A 16,161-nucleotide genomic window follows, 5' to 3' on the forward strand; every position below is an offset into this window, starting at 1 on the left:
TATATAAATGTATCATGGCAGTCAGCTTAAGGCGAAAAATTAACCAGTTAAATGTTCTGCCAAAGGGGGTTAGAAAAATCTGTGAAAATACATATGAAGGACAAAGAACTCTATTGTAGTGCAGTGTTGACACAGAGTGTTTTCTCAGTATGGCTTTTTAGGTTTGCCTTCTCTTATAGAATATGTGAAAAATTACATAAACAAGAATATATTATATCCTGGAACTTTATTTTTTAAAGCCTATTGTGAAATTCTTTGTTTCGTGCCCTAATTTATTTAGTGTTTATGTGTATATATATATAAATTTTAAATTTGTAAGCTTCCTTAAAAAGAGAGGCGCAAAATTCTTTGGAATGACACTTGTTAAATAGGGATCATTCAGGTTCTGGAGAGTCTTGCTGAGGAAGAGTGGTTGTCGTGGGGTTGTATAGGGGTGTCCGTTCCGAGCTATGCCCACTGAAACATTTAACTCAGGAAAACTTGTTCTTTTTTCTTAGGGAAGTAAGCAGAATAGGGTATAAGAGAGAGAGGTGAATAAGGATTGGTCGAGGAGAGAAGTAAGATGAGGAAATTGGGGAAAAAGCACAGATGGGAATGAGTGTTAATGATATTGAGCCTTTTTACAAATGCTTTAAATCATAGCTGTATCCCTTCAGATAAACAGTTCAGCAAAACAAGTGTATTTGCATTTTGGCGTCATATCATAGGTGGTTTTTCCTTTGTGATGATATGTGAGAAAGAAGGAATGGAAAAGGTTTATTTAGTAGATTAATAAATGTATTCATTAGTTTATAATAGCAGTATAAATCTATACTTTCACAATTCATTAGGTCTTTTAATTCGGAAAGCCCAGCTCTAGGAGACGAACTAGTAGAAGCCCTCATACTTGAAAAGTGGCAAAAAAGAATGTACAGATTTTTCTGCTCTGAGTCCAAGAAAAATCTGTATATTAATTGCTAGCATCTTTCATATGGTTCCTGGACCAAAGATTTTGAAGTATCAAAGATGGGAAAGGCCTTCAAAATGTTCAGAATACCATATATATAGCATTTCTCCACATAAGTGAATTTTTAAAAGCCTGAAACACCAAAACTTTTTGTATGAACTACTTAGTATAGAAAGCTTCTAAGATATTTTTTTCCTTCTTAATACAGGTAATAATTTAAATAGTGTAAATAATGTAACTTAATCCTAATGCAATGTCGTAATTATAAACATCAGGTATCTTTTTGCACTGAGTTTGATTGTTAACCTATGGCAGTAGATCTCAAAGAATTCTGGGATCTTGGTCAATTTAAGCAGTGTGGAAGTTTCCACTGCCCATCTATTGTACATTTTTCCCCTTTCTGTGAAAAAATTTAGTGATAATAGTAACATGTCAAAGCATATGGTAGTAGTGGGAGTGGGTGGAGTATAATATGTATACATATATTTGCAATAGGTGTAAGAATGGTTGATATTTGAGAGCTTTCTAGTGGCCCAGCTGTTTAAGGATTGGGCTGTGACTTGGGTTTGATCCCTGGCCTGGGAACTTCATATGTCACTGGTGCAGCCAAAAAAAAATATTTGATATTTGACCTCAGTATATGTATAGTAGCCTAAATTAGAGGCCAAAATATATATGATTACTAACAAGTAACTCACCATCAGCTGTATTGATTGTTTTGATAAACTATGATAAGCAGCAATAAGAGTCCTTGAAAACCATGATCAATTTAAGGCAATACTGATGATGGTATATTGATAAAGTATGCCTCCATAAAATTGCAGAAACTCACACTATGTTTACATTTGTTCAGTGGTAGTGTTGCTGTGTTGTTATGAATGGCAGCTATATTTAAACAACTGAATACTGAATTGGAGTCTGCATAAGCTGCAAAAATGTTCTATGATACCAAAATATAGTAGTTCTTAGTAACTCACTTAGTAGATGAAAAGTGTCCCTTGGTCTTACATAAAAATAAAAGCCATTAGCATTATATATCTTTACTTCTTGAGAAATGAGGAAAGGACTTGGGTTTTTGGATTGGTTTCTTGCACATAAGGTGAATCTTTGAATGCACCCCAGAACATCCTTCTGTAATCACTGACTCAGGAGCACCTAAGATGTGTGGCTTTATATTTTTCAGTTACATATCTCCATCTTAGTTGCTTTTTCTTATTCTTTTGCCTCTTTTCTTGCTGCTGTAAATTTGCCCTATGCCTGCTTTTAGTATCATAGTTTCTCCAGACGCCCTCATTCCTGTCTATTCCATTCACTCTAACTTTGTTTTTCTTTTTACTTCTAATCTGTTATGGATGGGAAAACCAGATAAAGTTGTTTAGAACTACTCTAGAGTTAGCAAGTTGATTCTTAATAAAGATTCTCAGTATAAGAGATAGATTTGTGTGTTTCTATGACAGCAATTTCAGGTACTCAAGCATTGTTTTCTGGATTCTCGATGTTTCAAAAAATGGAAGTTGCTAAATACTGATACCTCTGACTTGGGGGGGTATTATCTAGGGTTTTAGTTTTCTAAATTATAATCAGGGGAATAAAATACTAACCTCAAAGTACATTATAGTAAAATATATTCAAGGAGACAAATTTTCAGTGGAACTAAAGATGTCCTTTTTAGTTCTATCTGTATAAAGATGTTTTTCTAGATTTCACTATAGATTTTATTGTATTATTCTCCAAAAAATGTTGGCAGAAGTTTTTTTTTTCTTTCTTTTTTTTTTTTTTTGGTCTTTTTGTCTTTTTGCCATTTCTAGGGCCACTCCCTTGGCATATGGAGGTTCCCAGGCTAGGGGTCCAATCGGAGCTGTAGCTGCCAGCCTACATCAGAGCCACAGCAACGCGGGATCCGAGCCGCATCTGCAACCTACACCACAGCTCACAGCAACGCCGGATCCTTAACCCACTGAGCAAGGCCAGGGATCAAACCCGCAACCTCATGGTTCCTAGTCCGATTAATTAACCACTGAGCCACGACGGAAACTCCAGAAGTTTTTTTTTCTAATGAGGTATAATTTATATACAGTGGCCTAAAGTTTTACATTGATTTCTACCCCCTCTCTATGGCCCGATCTTATATACTTTTTTGATAAACTACTATTTTTTAAAACTAGGAACTTAAAGTCTGGTGTATGCAGGTGTGTGCAGGTCAATGTATATTGGATCTGGTGCAAATAAATATAGATTTTTATTAATTCTCACAGGTTATATTTGAATATTCATACATTTGAGTTTTCCTTGGACATACATCAACCTAGCTAATATTAAGAGTTTATTTTTATGTGTGGTAAAATGTATCTGCTAAAGTTTTGTTATATTTTGTTTTGTTTAATAGGATCCCATGGTCCGTTATTACCTTTACCAAGTCGTTACAGAATGGGCTCTCGAGATACACCTGAGCTTGTTGCCTATCCATTGCCACAGGCTTCTTCCTCTTACATGCATGGAGGAAATCCCTCTGGTTCAGTTGTGATGGTTAGTGGATTACATCAGTTAAAAATGAATTGTTCAAGAGTCTTTAACCTATTCTGCTTATATGGAAATATTGAAAAGGTAAGTTTCATTTTATATTAGCTTCTTTTGCTAGGATATGTAGTAGGAAAACCTGAAAAGGCTACGAATATATCTTGTATTTACGAACATGTCAGTTCTTTCAGTAGTGATCCATATAAGCTAAAAATCCATCAGGTAAGGATTCTGGAAATTGGATTTTGTTGGTATGTGATCAGAATAGGTTGTTGGTACTAAAAACAACAGTAATTTATTTTTAAAATTACTGATATAAATAGAAGTCCAAACAGTAAATAGTTTAATTGGTTATTAGCATATTTTAGGCATATATAGTCTATGTACTTTTTTTTTTAATCATTTTAGAGAAATTCTAGCATTTAACATGTTGAACTGTGGAATTTTAAAAGAACAGTTGCTTCATGGAGCTAGGTGTACGTAAATTTGTCTGAGAGCTTGGCCACATCCGTGAATTTTAGGAGCGTTCTAGATTTATATATTTGCCTCCCAAATGCTAGAGTTTTAATATCTTCTGAGGAACAACATGCTTTTAGCTCAATCAGTATTTGAAACTAACCCACTTTGATAGATTATGTCCAAAAGTTTCTGTCCAGAAGCTTACACTCAAAAAGTAGCAAAACATTTAAATTTTACAGATTTTGAAGATCTTTAAAATTATAACTTTATTTTCACCAGATAACTCTGGTTTCCCCAGATCTGTGATGTTTTGTTCATTGCTATCTCTCAAGTACTTAGAATAGGCCCTGTCACAAGGTAGACCCTGGACTGTTTTTGAAAGACTCATGGAAAATGTAACTGGGGAAGTGATTGTAGTCTTGCTACCAGTTATTTGATATATTCGCTAATCTGAGTTTCAGTACTGGAGTAATGTTATCTTTCCCTGTTGTTTTAAGTGATTTTTGGTATTCTTTTCATAACAATAAAAAAGTACAGGTGTGTGAGTCATGTGTGTGGGAGGGGGAGAGTGGAGTTAGTACTCCTAGTTCTTAGTTCATTAATTTTAAAGCCTCTTTGATCTGATACAGCAACTTGGAAAATGTCTGAAAAAACATTTCCTCTACATAACTACTTGACCAATTTTTGAAAAGAAGGAAAGGAAGAAAATTGCACATTTGGTTTAGAGGATAGCATATGGGATATTTCTGCTTATATAACTAACCAAGAATACGTAGGACAGATTTAGCAACACTGGAGAAAGTAATTCAGATTTTTTTCACATAGACATTTATTTTAGACACCCGGTTATTTAGATAAGGTCTTGGAACTGCATGCTTGATAACTAAATGGGCTTTAATGTACATTTTAACCTTCTTTACATAGTGTTATTTTTATGTTTATGCTTTTCACATTTGTAGACAACTGGAATCAGGCAGTTTAATCAGCATCTTTAGATCATTGTGGTTTGTGTTACAAACAAGTTGTCTCATGATTTAGAAACCTAAATTACTTTTTCTAATACAATTTAAGTTTTCTGTATTTTATTTGAATAATTCTAGTCTCCCTTATTCTACGTTTCAAAAAATATTAACAGTTTAAGTGATACATTATGATATATTAAAATCAACCCATCATAATCCTTTAAAGGTCTATATATAATTAATTTTTCTAACTTTTTCTTCAGATTTACCAGTAAAATAACTACATATTTTATATAATTACTATTATATTTGTAGGATGTTACTGGATTAATCAAGGGAGAGAAATTTTGCCCACAAGAAGACAATTGATTTCAAATAAGGCTGAAAAGTTCTGGAGTTCTTGTCATGGCTCAGTGGTTAATGAACCCAACTAGTATCCGTGAGCACACGGGTTCAATCCCTGGCCTTGCTCAGTAGGTTAAGGATCCGGCATTGCCCTGAGCTGTGGTGTAGGTTGCAGATGCGGCTTGGATCTGGCCTTGCTGTCGCTGAGTCGTAGGCCAGCAGCTACAGCTCCAATTAGACCTCTAGCCTGGGAACCTCCATATGCCACGGGTAGGGCCCTAAAAAGATAAAAAACAGAAAAGAAAAAAAAAAGCTAAAAAGTCCTGTCCTGCTACAACTGAGTTTTGTTCAAATACAGGTGTAGTATAAAAATGCTAGGTTAGCCTATTAAAATTGATAGTTGCAGTGACATCTGTAAGTGCTGTGTTGCATTTGTTGTGTAAATACGTTCCCACTATTCCTTTGAGACAAACAGATAAGAAGGAAGAATGTCCAAGGTGTCATGAATGTTAGCAGTATTTAATACCTATTGAGGGATTTTCCGGGGGTAGTCTGTATGCTGAAAGATTGTCATACTTTGTCCCATCTAACCCTTATAGCATCGTATGCTAAAATTGGAAAAATATAAGAGGGATAAAGATGGCCTCAGTCAAAGATGTCATGAAAACTTGTAAAGTATTGCCTATTTTTTAAATTGCCCCACCTTGCACAGTCCTTCTTACTGGCAGTGCTATCTCAAGGCCACTTGTATTATTTCTCATATAGTATCATGTTTATTGCTTAAGGCATTAACTAGCACCCTAAATAGTTAATAGTTACTACTTACTTTAAAATTTCTGACCTACCTATTAGAATAGCTACAAGGAGTTCCCTGGTGGCCTAGCTGTTCAGAATTTGGTGTTGTCACTGCTGTGGCCTGGGAACGTCTACATGCCTCAGATACATCAAAAAAACAAAAACGAACAAAAAAAACAACAGAGTATAAGCTTCAAGAAGACCATGTCTATTATGTTTGCCATTAAATCCCCAATGCCTAATTATTAAAACATATTGGCACTTAATAAATATTTATTGAGTGAATAAATACAGATGAATCCTGCCATGTTATCATTATCTCCATCTTATAGGGATGTCTGTGGCTCAGAGAAGTGAAGTAAATTGTCCCAGATTATACAACTAGTAAATAAGAGTCAGGGTAGCCCTGTGTTCTTCTTCAGTGTGCTATACAATAGAACTATAGTTTTCTTTTTTAACTTCATTGAATTTTTATAAGAGTTAAGAGTGTCTAATAGAAATCCTTTTACTGTAAAAGGGAATTAAGTATTCACCTTTTTGGAATTTTGTGTTTACAGGTAAAATTTATGAAGACCATTCCTGGTACAGCACTAGTAGAAATGGGTGATGAGTATGCTGTAGAAAGAGCTGTCACACATCTTAACAATGTGAAATTATTTGGGAAAAGACTTAATGTTTGGTAATTATTTATCTTAAGTGGTAAATTTAAAAGATATCCTTTTTATTTGAGACATTAATTTCCATTTCAGTATATTTTATTGTAACTTAGGGCACATCTGAAACTAGTAGCTTTAGTGATGTCATTTTTAGACACTTAGGGTCATACAATTTAGATTTTTCTTATTACTTATACTTAGTTTTTAGTTTTATGATCATAAAATAGCTTCTTAAAGTGAGCAGGTTTTGGAGTTCCTGTTGTGGCGCAGTGGGTTAATAAGAATCCAACTGTAGCGGCTCTGGTCGCTGCAGAGGTGAGGGTTCTATCCCTGGCCTGGCACTGTGGGTTAAAGGATCCCACAGTGTTGCCAGAGCTGCAGCATAGGTTGCAATTAAGGCTTGGATTCATTCCCTGGCCGGGGAACTTCCATATGTTGCAGGTGCAGTCATTAAAAAAACAAAAAAACAAAACAAAAAAACCACTAGTTTTTATATTAAAATTTTCTAATATGAAAATATATTCAATAGATTTTTCTTTAACTTATGTCTAAACTATAAGTGATTATAAATCAAACTAAACTTAAATATTTAAATAAATGTTCAAAATAGTAAATATTTAAATTGTATTTAAATAGCTACACATGCCTTTTTTGTTAAGATTGACTCAGGCATACATGTTAACATTTTGAAACTGCCTGCTTGCTTCTTTTTATCTAACAAAGTTATGTTCTGTACCTCTTTCCTTTCTAATCTTTAGTGTTTCTAAACAACATTCAGTTGTTCCAAGTCAAATATTCGAGCTCGAGGATGGTACAAGTAGCTACAAGGATTTTGCAATGAGCAAAAATAATCGCTTTACAAGTGCTGGCCAAGCATCTAAGAATATAATCCAGCCACCCTCGTGTGTGCTGCATTATTATAACGTTCCGTTGTGTGTCACAGAAGAAACCTTCACAAAGGTAGGCACTAGAATATGAGAATTGTGTAGACTGTTATTGTTTCCTGTTTTAAAATATATCATATTTTAGCATCATTTTAAATTTTGATCTCTTCATCTTCTAGGGGTGTTTTTGGTTTTTTTTTTTTTTTTTTTGTCTTTTGTCTTTTGAGGGCCGCACCCATGGCATATGGAGGTTCCTAGGCTAGGGGTCTAATCAGAGCTGTTGCTGCCAGCCTATGCCAGAGCTACAGCAACACCAGATCCAAGCTGCTTCTGTGACCTACATCACAGCTCACGGCAACGCTGGATCCTCAACCCACTGAGTGAGGCCAGGGATTAAACCTGTAACCTCATGGTTCCTAGTCGGATTTGTTTCCGCTGCACTACGATGGGAACTCCCATCTTCTAGCTTTGATATTATTAGTGTTCTGTTACTTATTTGGTACTTATTATATAGCTCATTTTTTTTTTTTTAATTTTTTTTCTTGGCCATGCCCACAGCATATGGAAGTTCCAGGGTCTGGGATTGAACCCGAGCCATAGCAGTAACAACGTGAAATCCTTAACTGCTAGGCCACCAGGGAACTCCTATAGTTCATTTTTTGACTGCTATACTTTTCTGGCCTCCATCCTTCATTATCTTGTTGGTTTGTGGCTCAGTCTTTTTGTGAATTGGAATTAGAATGAGGTACCCTTATTCCTGCATTCAGAAAGCTTTTTTACCATGGTCTTAAATCTCACCCATAACAAAATTTTATATATCCCTGCATTTTCCCCTAACTGTAGGAAAGTTAAGGGAAAATGCTTCAGAAAAGAGATGATTTTTTTGAAACTCTACTCTCTCTTTTAGGTACTTGCTAAATCCTGGTCAACTCTGAGAATTATGAATCTTGGTTTTATTGTATAGCAGTAAAATTATATACATAGTTTATAGAATATCACTGTTTTAATTGATCTTCTCATGTAACTTATTAATCTAAAAATATACTTGATTTAATTCATTCATGCCATCCTCAAAACTTAAATGCTACCATAAATTTTACTTTCTGGGGATAAAAAAAAAGGTAGAAATATTATTTTGGCCATATTTTTAATGGAGTTTTACATTTCTTTGACAGTTGTGTAATGACCATGAAGTTCTTACATTCATCAAATATAAAGTGTTTGATGCAAAACGTAAGTGCACATTCCCTCTTTTTTTAAGTTTTCTAGTTAATTTGATGACAAGCAAATAACAACTGAATTTGTGTTTCTTTGTTTTGTTTTAGCTTCTGCCAAAACACTTTCTGGGCTGTTAGAATGGGAATGCAAAACTGATGCAGTAGAAGCCCTTACAGCACTAAATCACTACCAGATAAGAGTTCCCAGTAAGTTAAATCGTGTCGCAATTATTCAATGGGAATTACCTTCAGAAACATTGACAATAATTTTAAAACAATAGTTTTTTTTTTTAATACAGAGAACTATAAATTTTAAAAATGCATATAAATCCCACACCCCACATGATTCTTATATTTAGTTACCTATTGTTTTACAACAAGTTATCACATGTGCACTTAAAACAGCAAACGTTTATTTTACTGTTTCCGAGGATCGGTAATCTTGTGTACAGCTTAGCTGGGTAGCTGTGGCTCAGGATCTCTCACTATAGTTAGCTGCAATCTGTAGTCATTTCAAGTCTTATGACTGGGACTGGAAAATCCACTTTCATGCTCACTCATGGTAGCTTGTTTCCCTTAGAATGAGTGATCCAAGAGAGATGAAAACAAAAGACCAACAAAACATAGGGTCTTTAATAACTTAATACCGGAAGTGATATATACCATCACTTATGCTGCAAACTTATGGTCACACCAACCAACCATGGAATATAGTGGGAGATTATAGTGCTCTAAATATCAGGAGATAGGGAGCTTTGGGGCCATCTTGGAGACTAAATGCCTTAATTCCTGTTGATCTTTTTAGAAGAAAGCAATAAATATATATGGTTAAAAAACTCAAACAGTACATAATGGTACAAAACGAAAGTTAAAGCTTTTTTTTTTTTTTTTTTTTTTTTTGTCTTTTTGTCTTTTTGCCATTTCTTGGGCCGCTCTCGTGACATATGGAGGTTCCCAGGCTAGGGGTTGAATCGGAGCTGTAGCCACCGGCCTACGCCAGAGCCACAGCAACGCGGGATCCAAGCCGCGTCTGCGACCTACACCACAGCTCACGGCAACGCCGGATCCTTAACCCACTGAGCAAGGCCAGGGATCAAACCGCAACCTCATGGTTCCTAGTCGGATTCGTTAACCACTGGGAACTCCTAAAGCTTTTTTTAACCTCAAACCTTTTTGTCTTCTCCATTTATTCCTCCCAAATGAATATATCTATGTTTAAAAAACTTAACACAAAGAGTTCCCTGGTGGCCTAGTGTTTGAGGACTCAGTGTTGTCACTGCTGTGGCTCGGGTTTGATTCCTGGTCTGGGAACTCCTGCATGCTGTGGGTACGGCCAAAAAGAAAATTAAAAAAAAAAATTTTAAAGCGAAACTTATACAGAATGGTTCTTTTGTACATACTATTGAGTGCCTTGCTGTTTTCACCTGATAAATCTTAAATCTGTGTCCATATCAGTACATGCAAAGCTATCCTTTCTTTTCCCCACAGAGTAGCTATTTTTAGTAGAGATATAACAGTTTGATTTATCTAGTTCCCCACTGATGAACACTGTTGTTTCAAATTGTATTTTGCTGTTGCTATAGTAGACATCCTTATAGTTGTATTTTTTGTATTTGTAGGACAATTTCCTCATAGTAGAGAGCATAAAGATTTATATTTTGGTAAATATTGATTGCCTTTTAAAGAGGTTACTCAGAGTTCCCTGGTGGCTCAGTGGGTTAAGAATCTGGCATTGTCACCAATGTGGCTTGGGTTGCTGCTGTGGCACAGGTTTGATCCCTGGCCCTGGGAATTCCACATATCATGGCCAAATAATTAATTAAAAGATTACCCAAATTTACCTTACCACTTGCGGTATATGAAAATGCCCATTGCCCAACACCCTTACCAACACTGAGTGTTGTCAGTCTTTCAGTTTTTGCCAATAAGATAGTTGAAAAATGATATTTTAATTTGCCATCAAATGAAATTGTCACTCTCTTTTGTATGTTCTTATGTGAAATGACTTCTTTTTTACAGTGCCCTATAATTTACTTCAATCCTGGATCTAAAGGTTGCTGAAACTTCATTTTTTTAATAGTAGGAGAAAAATTATTATTAATTGTATTAGGCGTGATGATGAAAGGTAATGGGCGGGGAGAATATTTATTGAAGGATTTATGGTTGGAATAACAGATCTAGGATTTGCTTTAAAATATTCCAGCCCCCCCAAAAGTATGTAGAGGGAAGGTAGATGAAATAAGACTGCCAAATGTTGATAATTACTGAAATTATGTGGGTGCTCATTATACTAATCTTAGTAAGAAGTTAAAAAATAAGTAAATAAAGAAGTTCCCGTCGTGGCTCAGTGGAAACGAATCTGACTGGTATCCCTGAGGACGCAGGTTCGATCCTTGATCTTGCTCAGTGGGTTAAGGATCCAGTGTTGCTGTGAGCTGTGGTAAAGCCATTATAGCTCCAACTGGACCCCCAGCCTGGGAACCTCCATGTGCCAAGTTGTGGCCCTAAAAGGACCAAAAAAAAAGAAAGAAAGAAAAAAAAATAAGTAAACAGGGCTACCTCCTCTCATTTTATCTTTAGTTTCAAAAGTTAATTTTAAATAGTGAGGCTTAATTTTTGATGGAAAGTTTTAAAAGCCTTTAAAATTATATGCATGGAAAAGATAGTTATATGAATTGTAAACTCCTTGGAGACAGGTACTCTTTTTATCCTCTGCACTGTCTTGCAAATACTTCTTGATATATATATATATATATATATATATATATATATATATATATATATACTTTTATAGGAATTTCTTTTTTCCTTTAGGAGCGATAGCTTTTAATACTAAAATTCTGATATATTAAGATACTAGAATTATTTCTTTGCATAATCAACTGATGAAGAAGTATCTCTGGGACATCCTGCTGTGTACCAGCAGCATCAGCAGTGTCTCTGGAGCGCTGGGATGTAGGTTCCATACCCAACCTAGCGCAGTGGGTTAGGGATCCGGTGTTGCCACAGCTGTGGTATAGGTTGTAAGTGTAGATCAGATCTGATCCCTGGCCTGGGAACTCCATATGTCACAGGGCAGCCAAAAAAGAATTATCTCTGCATGGTCTGAAAAGTTGAAAAGAAAAATGTGTAAAATGGAAGTATTTTTGTGGGTTATACCCACTTAAAAATTTATGTACTCCATTGATGGTCAGAGAATACTAGATCTCTTAGAACTTTTTCAGCTCATTGATATCTTTTTCTATATTTCAGTCTTGTCCCAATTCCCAAGCTGTATATACTATCTATATGCATGTATTTTTTTTTTGGTCGCACCTGCAGCACATGTAAATTCCCAGGCCGGGGATTGAATCTGAGCCACAATTGTAACAATGCGTCGCAGTGGAAACTCCCCAAGCTATATTTGAATTAACTTTTATAGAGCAATTACCATTGGTAATATTTTTTGCAGAGTGATCTTTACTGATAGATGGGCCTAATCCTGATACTATTTTGTCCATAATGATTACTTTACTAAAAAAAAAAAATTGAGTGCTTTCTGTGTCAGATAATGTTTAAAACATTATGGACAAAGCCCCTGGCTTCACAAAGCTTACCTGTTAGTAGGTATGAACGAAAGTAATCTTGCTCTTACAATTTTACATAGAAATTTTCCTGCTTTATATAGTCCTGCTTCTAATACTATAAAAAATGAAATAATTTACTAATTCGAGGTAATCATGAAAGTTTGATGAAGGGAACTATTAACTTTGTTTTTTAATTTTTACAGATGGTTCCAATCCCTACACACTGAAGCTTTGCTTTTCTACATCATCCCATTTATAAGAAGAGAAGAGCATGTTAGAATTTGTTTACCTTTATTACAATTTTAAAGCTACACTTCATTTAAAAAAAAAAAACTAAAATGGTTGATCTAATGTTGCCTTGCTTATTTTAAGATCCCGTTCTGTAATAAACAAATATTTTGCCTTGAGTAAATTTGTTGTAAACTTAAATATTGAATTGTTTTCGTTTTAAAATAGAATATCATAATGTAGACTATCTACAGCTTTCTTGTAGATTACACAGATATATGATTTCTAATCTTATTTTTCTTCCACAGTGAAAATATATTTGCATTCTTAATGCTAATTATCTGCAAGTATTTTTCCATTGTGTATGAGATTAATGCAGGTGAAAGTATTGCATTTTAATATTATAGAATTCCTATTATATGTTTAGATGTTTATGTTGCAGTTATTCATATTAAACGTAACTTGTATTTATTAAGTATTTTAATCAAGTTTGAGAATAACATTGCATATATTAAATTTTAAGTACTACAGATTTAGCTGATTTTATATTTCTGAAAGGCTAACAGACATATGGATACACTTGTACAGTATACACTCAAACTTATTTAAATTTGGTGTATTTTTGTTTGTTTGTTTTTTTAGTAAGTCATTGTTCATTTGTAGTGACATGCCTCTGTTTCTAGTTCCAGTTTGGAGATTTTATAAAATTACAACAATGAGTTAATGTGTTCATCTTCATTTGTTGCATGTTACTAGATCTTGAAAACATGTCTGGTATTGAAATTTTAACAGAAGTTATGATTAACAGTTCCTCTTCTAGATAATCTGAGATCCATGAATGGGCTTTAGGGAGTCTGTGAACTCTCTAAAATTGTATGTAAAATTTTGGGTACTTGCGTTTTTATTTTTTACTCTTGAATCCATCAGTAATATATGTATTTTTCTACATGGTACAAGGTATAAGGATCTAATTTTATTTTTATTCCAAACTGATAGCTATTTGTTTCAATACCATTTATTAAACATTCTTTCTCCCACTGGATCTGTTTTTTTTTTTTTTTTTTCCATTTTTTGGAAAATACTGTATCCCATACATAGGCTAGTAAGATGCAAAGATGAAATAAGATATTGAGAGACTATGCTATAATGCCTATTATCAGGTTCACAGCTTTTTGTAATAGAAAACTGGTCTAGCCGTTTTATTTATATCTTTAAAAGGAGGGAGAATATTTTTTTATCTACCTAGAATAACTCTTAAGTCTGTCGTTGGCAGTAGCAGTTTTGTGACCCTGATAGTTTTAAACAAATTTGTATACAGAAGTTCTATTTAGATCTTTTGTAAAGCTTTACTTTGAATTTTAACAAAAACAGTTTGCCTTAATCCTTTTAGAAGTGATGTAGGGATTTAAAAAACTTTTAAGAGCTGTTGAATTGAAAGTTTAGATGGAAATTAAACATGGGTTAACATTTATTACTCCTTGAATTTTGACAACAGTGGACCAATGTCCTTTTAGCCATCTAAAATTCTAGAAAATTTTAAATTTGATCTAAAAGCATTTTAGACCATTATGGAACCCAGTAAGTTATGCCAGAGTAACCTGTGTATGAACTATAAATGTATGGTTCTGGGCTATGTGTGTTCCTTATTAACATTGCCAATTTAATACCTAAGTTTACCTGACTTTACAATAAATGAAGCTTCCTTTTTCTCCCATATAAATACTTTTCTACATTTGTTGCAAAACTGAGATGTCTTAATTTCAAAAAGAACTTGTCTGCTTCTCTTGTCCTCCTCTGAAATGGATATCACTGTTACAGATTATTTTGTGCTTATGATTTTAGGAGACAAACCTGTGGACAGTGAGAGCTTAATTAATTTAGATTTGCTTTAAGTGGTATTGACTTTTAGATAAGAACTGTGTCTTAATGCTCTTTCCCCATCAAAGTGACAAGTAAATTCTTCAGATATAAACTTCTTGGTAGATTGGGCCTTGCTGATTTATGCACTGGTGTGTCAGTCCTGTTCTGTTGCTGTCAGTAATGTCTTTGACAGTTTAGTTGGGCATCACCATCATTCATGGAGTTTGCTTTGGCAATACTCCCTCTTTCCTTAGTCTTAACAAAAACATTCTTCCCTGTGCTATCTTTATGCTTTTAGGAGAATGTGAAAGAGCAGGTTTTATAACTGTAAAGAAATACTAGCTTTGAGTTTATGTTTTTAATATGGAAATTTCATCCCATATCCAAATCCCCTGAAATATTCGACAATAAATCTGCAGAAGTGAGTTATGGCATCTAAGCTTCCTTTTAAAATCTCTAATTTCCTGTGGAGGGTATTAGTCCACCAAATAAAAAATATTTACAGTTGTGACTGACATGAGACTTAGCAGCATCTTAGTGATTTGATTATCTAAACTGTATATTTTCTAGGACTGAACTGAGAGAAGAGATAAGAATGACTAAATGGGGTCAATTAAATTTCATCATTTTCTTTACATTGCTATTTACAGGGATGGATAGATACTAGGTAACTGCTTCTTAGCCGTTATCAGTGATATTCTCTTTCTAGAATAAAGAAATTTTGAGTGTAGAACATTTTTCTATAGTTAGGAATCTAAAGCATAAGAATTGTTTCACTTTAAAAAGTTAAAGTGACAAAGCTTCTTGTGAAAGATAACTTACAGTAACCTTCCTTTCTCCATATGGCTCTCTGGCTCAAGGGACTTTTTAGTCCATTGAGTGGCCACGTGAAGAAAGCCTTTTTGTTCATAGTACCACTGGTTTGCTCATAGAGGTAAGCCTTAAAAAGCAATGGCCTTTGATGAAATTAAAAAATAAGATTCATAGTTTCTGTCCCTTACAGCATGTTTGTTCAGTTTGGTTTTTACTATAATGGCTTCCAGTGTCAACCAAAACGTAAATGAGTATACAGACATGATTCTTGTTCAGAAAAAATTTGAAATCTAGAGGCTATTTAATCCATGATGTCATTGCTTTTTCCTAAAACCTAGCATTTCCACCAAATGGATTCAAGTGTTAATTAAAACAATCTATTTTAGGAGTTGCTGTTGTGGCTCAGTGCTAATGAACCTGACTTGGGTCCTTGAGGATGTGGGTTCAATCCCTGGCCTTGCTAAGGAGGTCAGAGTTCCAGCATTGCTGTGAGCCGTGGTGTAGGCTGGCAGCTACAGCTCCAATTCCAGCCTGGGAACTTCCATATGCCAAGGCTATGGCCCTAAAAAGACAAAAAATATTATTTTTTTTATTTTCTAAAAACAATCTATTTTAGTTAAGCTAATCATCTTCCTAGCCATCTCAATTTTTAATATGGTTTGAACTTTAACAAATACAGTGGACTTAATATAAAACCCTTTATTGGAGTTCCTGTCGTGGCACAGTAGAAACGAATCTGACTAGAAACCTTGAGGTTGTGTGTTTGATCCCTGGCCTCGCTCAGTGGGTTAAGGATCTGGCGTTGCTGTGAGCTGTGGTGTAGGCTGGCAGCTGTAGCTCTGATTCTACTCCTAGCCTGGAACATCCATATGCCTAGGGTGCAGCCCTAAAAAGACAGAAAGACAAAAAATAA

The 16,161-nt window shown here is 34.6% G+C and overlaps 1 protein-coding gene across 4 annotated transcripts in view; it reads left to right on the forward strand.

The window, feature by feature from the left end:
• Positions 1–13,615, forward strand: part of HNRNPLL (heterogeneous nuclear ribonucleoprotein L like) — a 42,027-nt gene extending 28,412 nt beyond the window's left edge. For 2 of the 4 annotated variants that reach the window (XM_021087609.1, XM_021087606.1), the window contains 5 exons: positions 3,333–3,550; positions 6,582–6,703; positions 7,439–7,640; positions 8,740–8,797; positions 8,890–13,615. In XM_021087609.1, coding sequence (XP_020943268.1) covers positions 3,333–3,550; positions 6,582–6,703; positions 7,439–7,640; positions 8,740–8,797; positions 8,890–9,062 — 773 coding nt within the window. In that variant the 3' untranslated portion in view covers positions 9,063–13,615. The remainder of the gene's footprint in view (positions 1–3,332; positions 3,551–6,581; positions 6,704–7,438; positions 7,641–8,739; positions 8,798–8,889) is intronic. The other 2 variants (XM_021087608.1, XM_021087607.1) reach the window with 2 other exon arrangements.

This window comes from Sus scrofa, chromosome 3 (genome assembly GCF_000003025.6).
Source record: "Sus scrofa isolate TJ Tabasco breed Duroc chromosome 3, Sscrofa11.1, whole genome shotgun sequence".
Classification (NCBI taxonomy): domain Eukaryota; kingdom Metazoa; phylum Chordata; class Mammalia; order Artiodactyla; family Suidae; genus Sus; species Sus scrofa.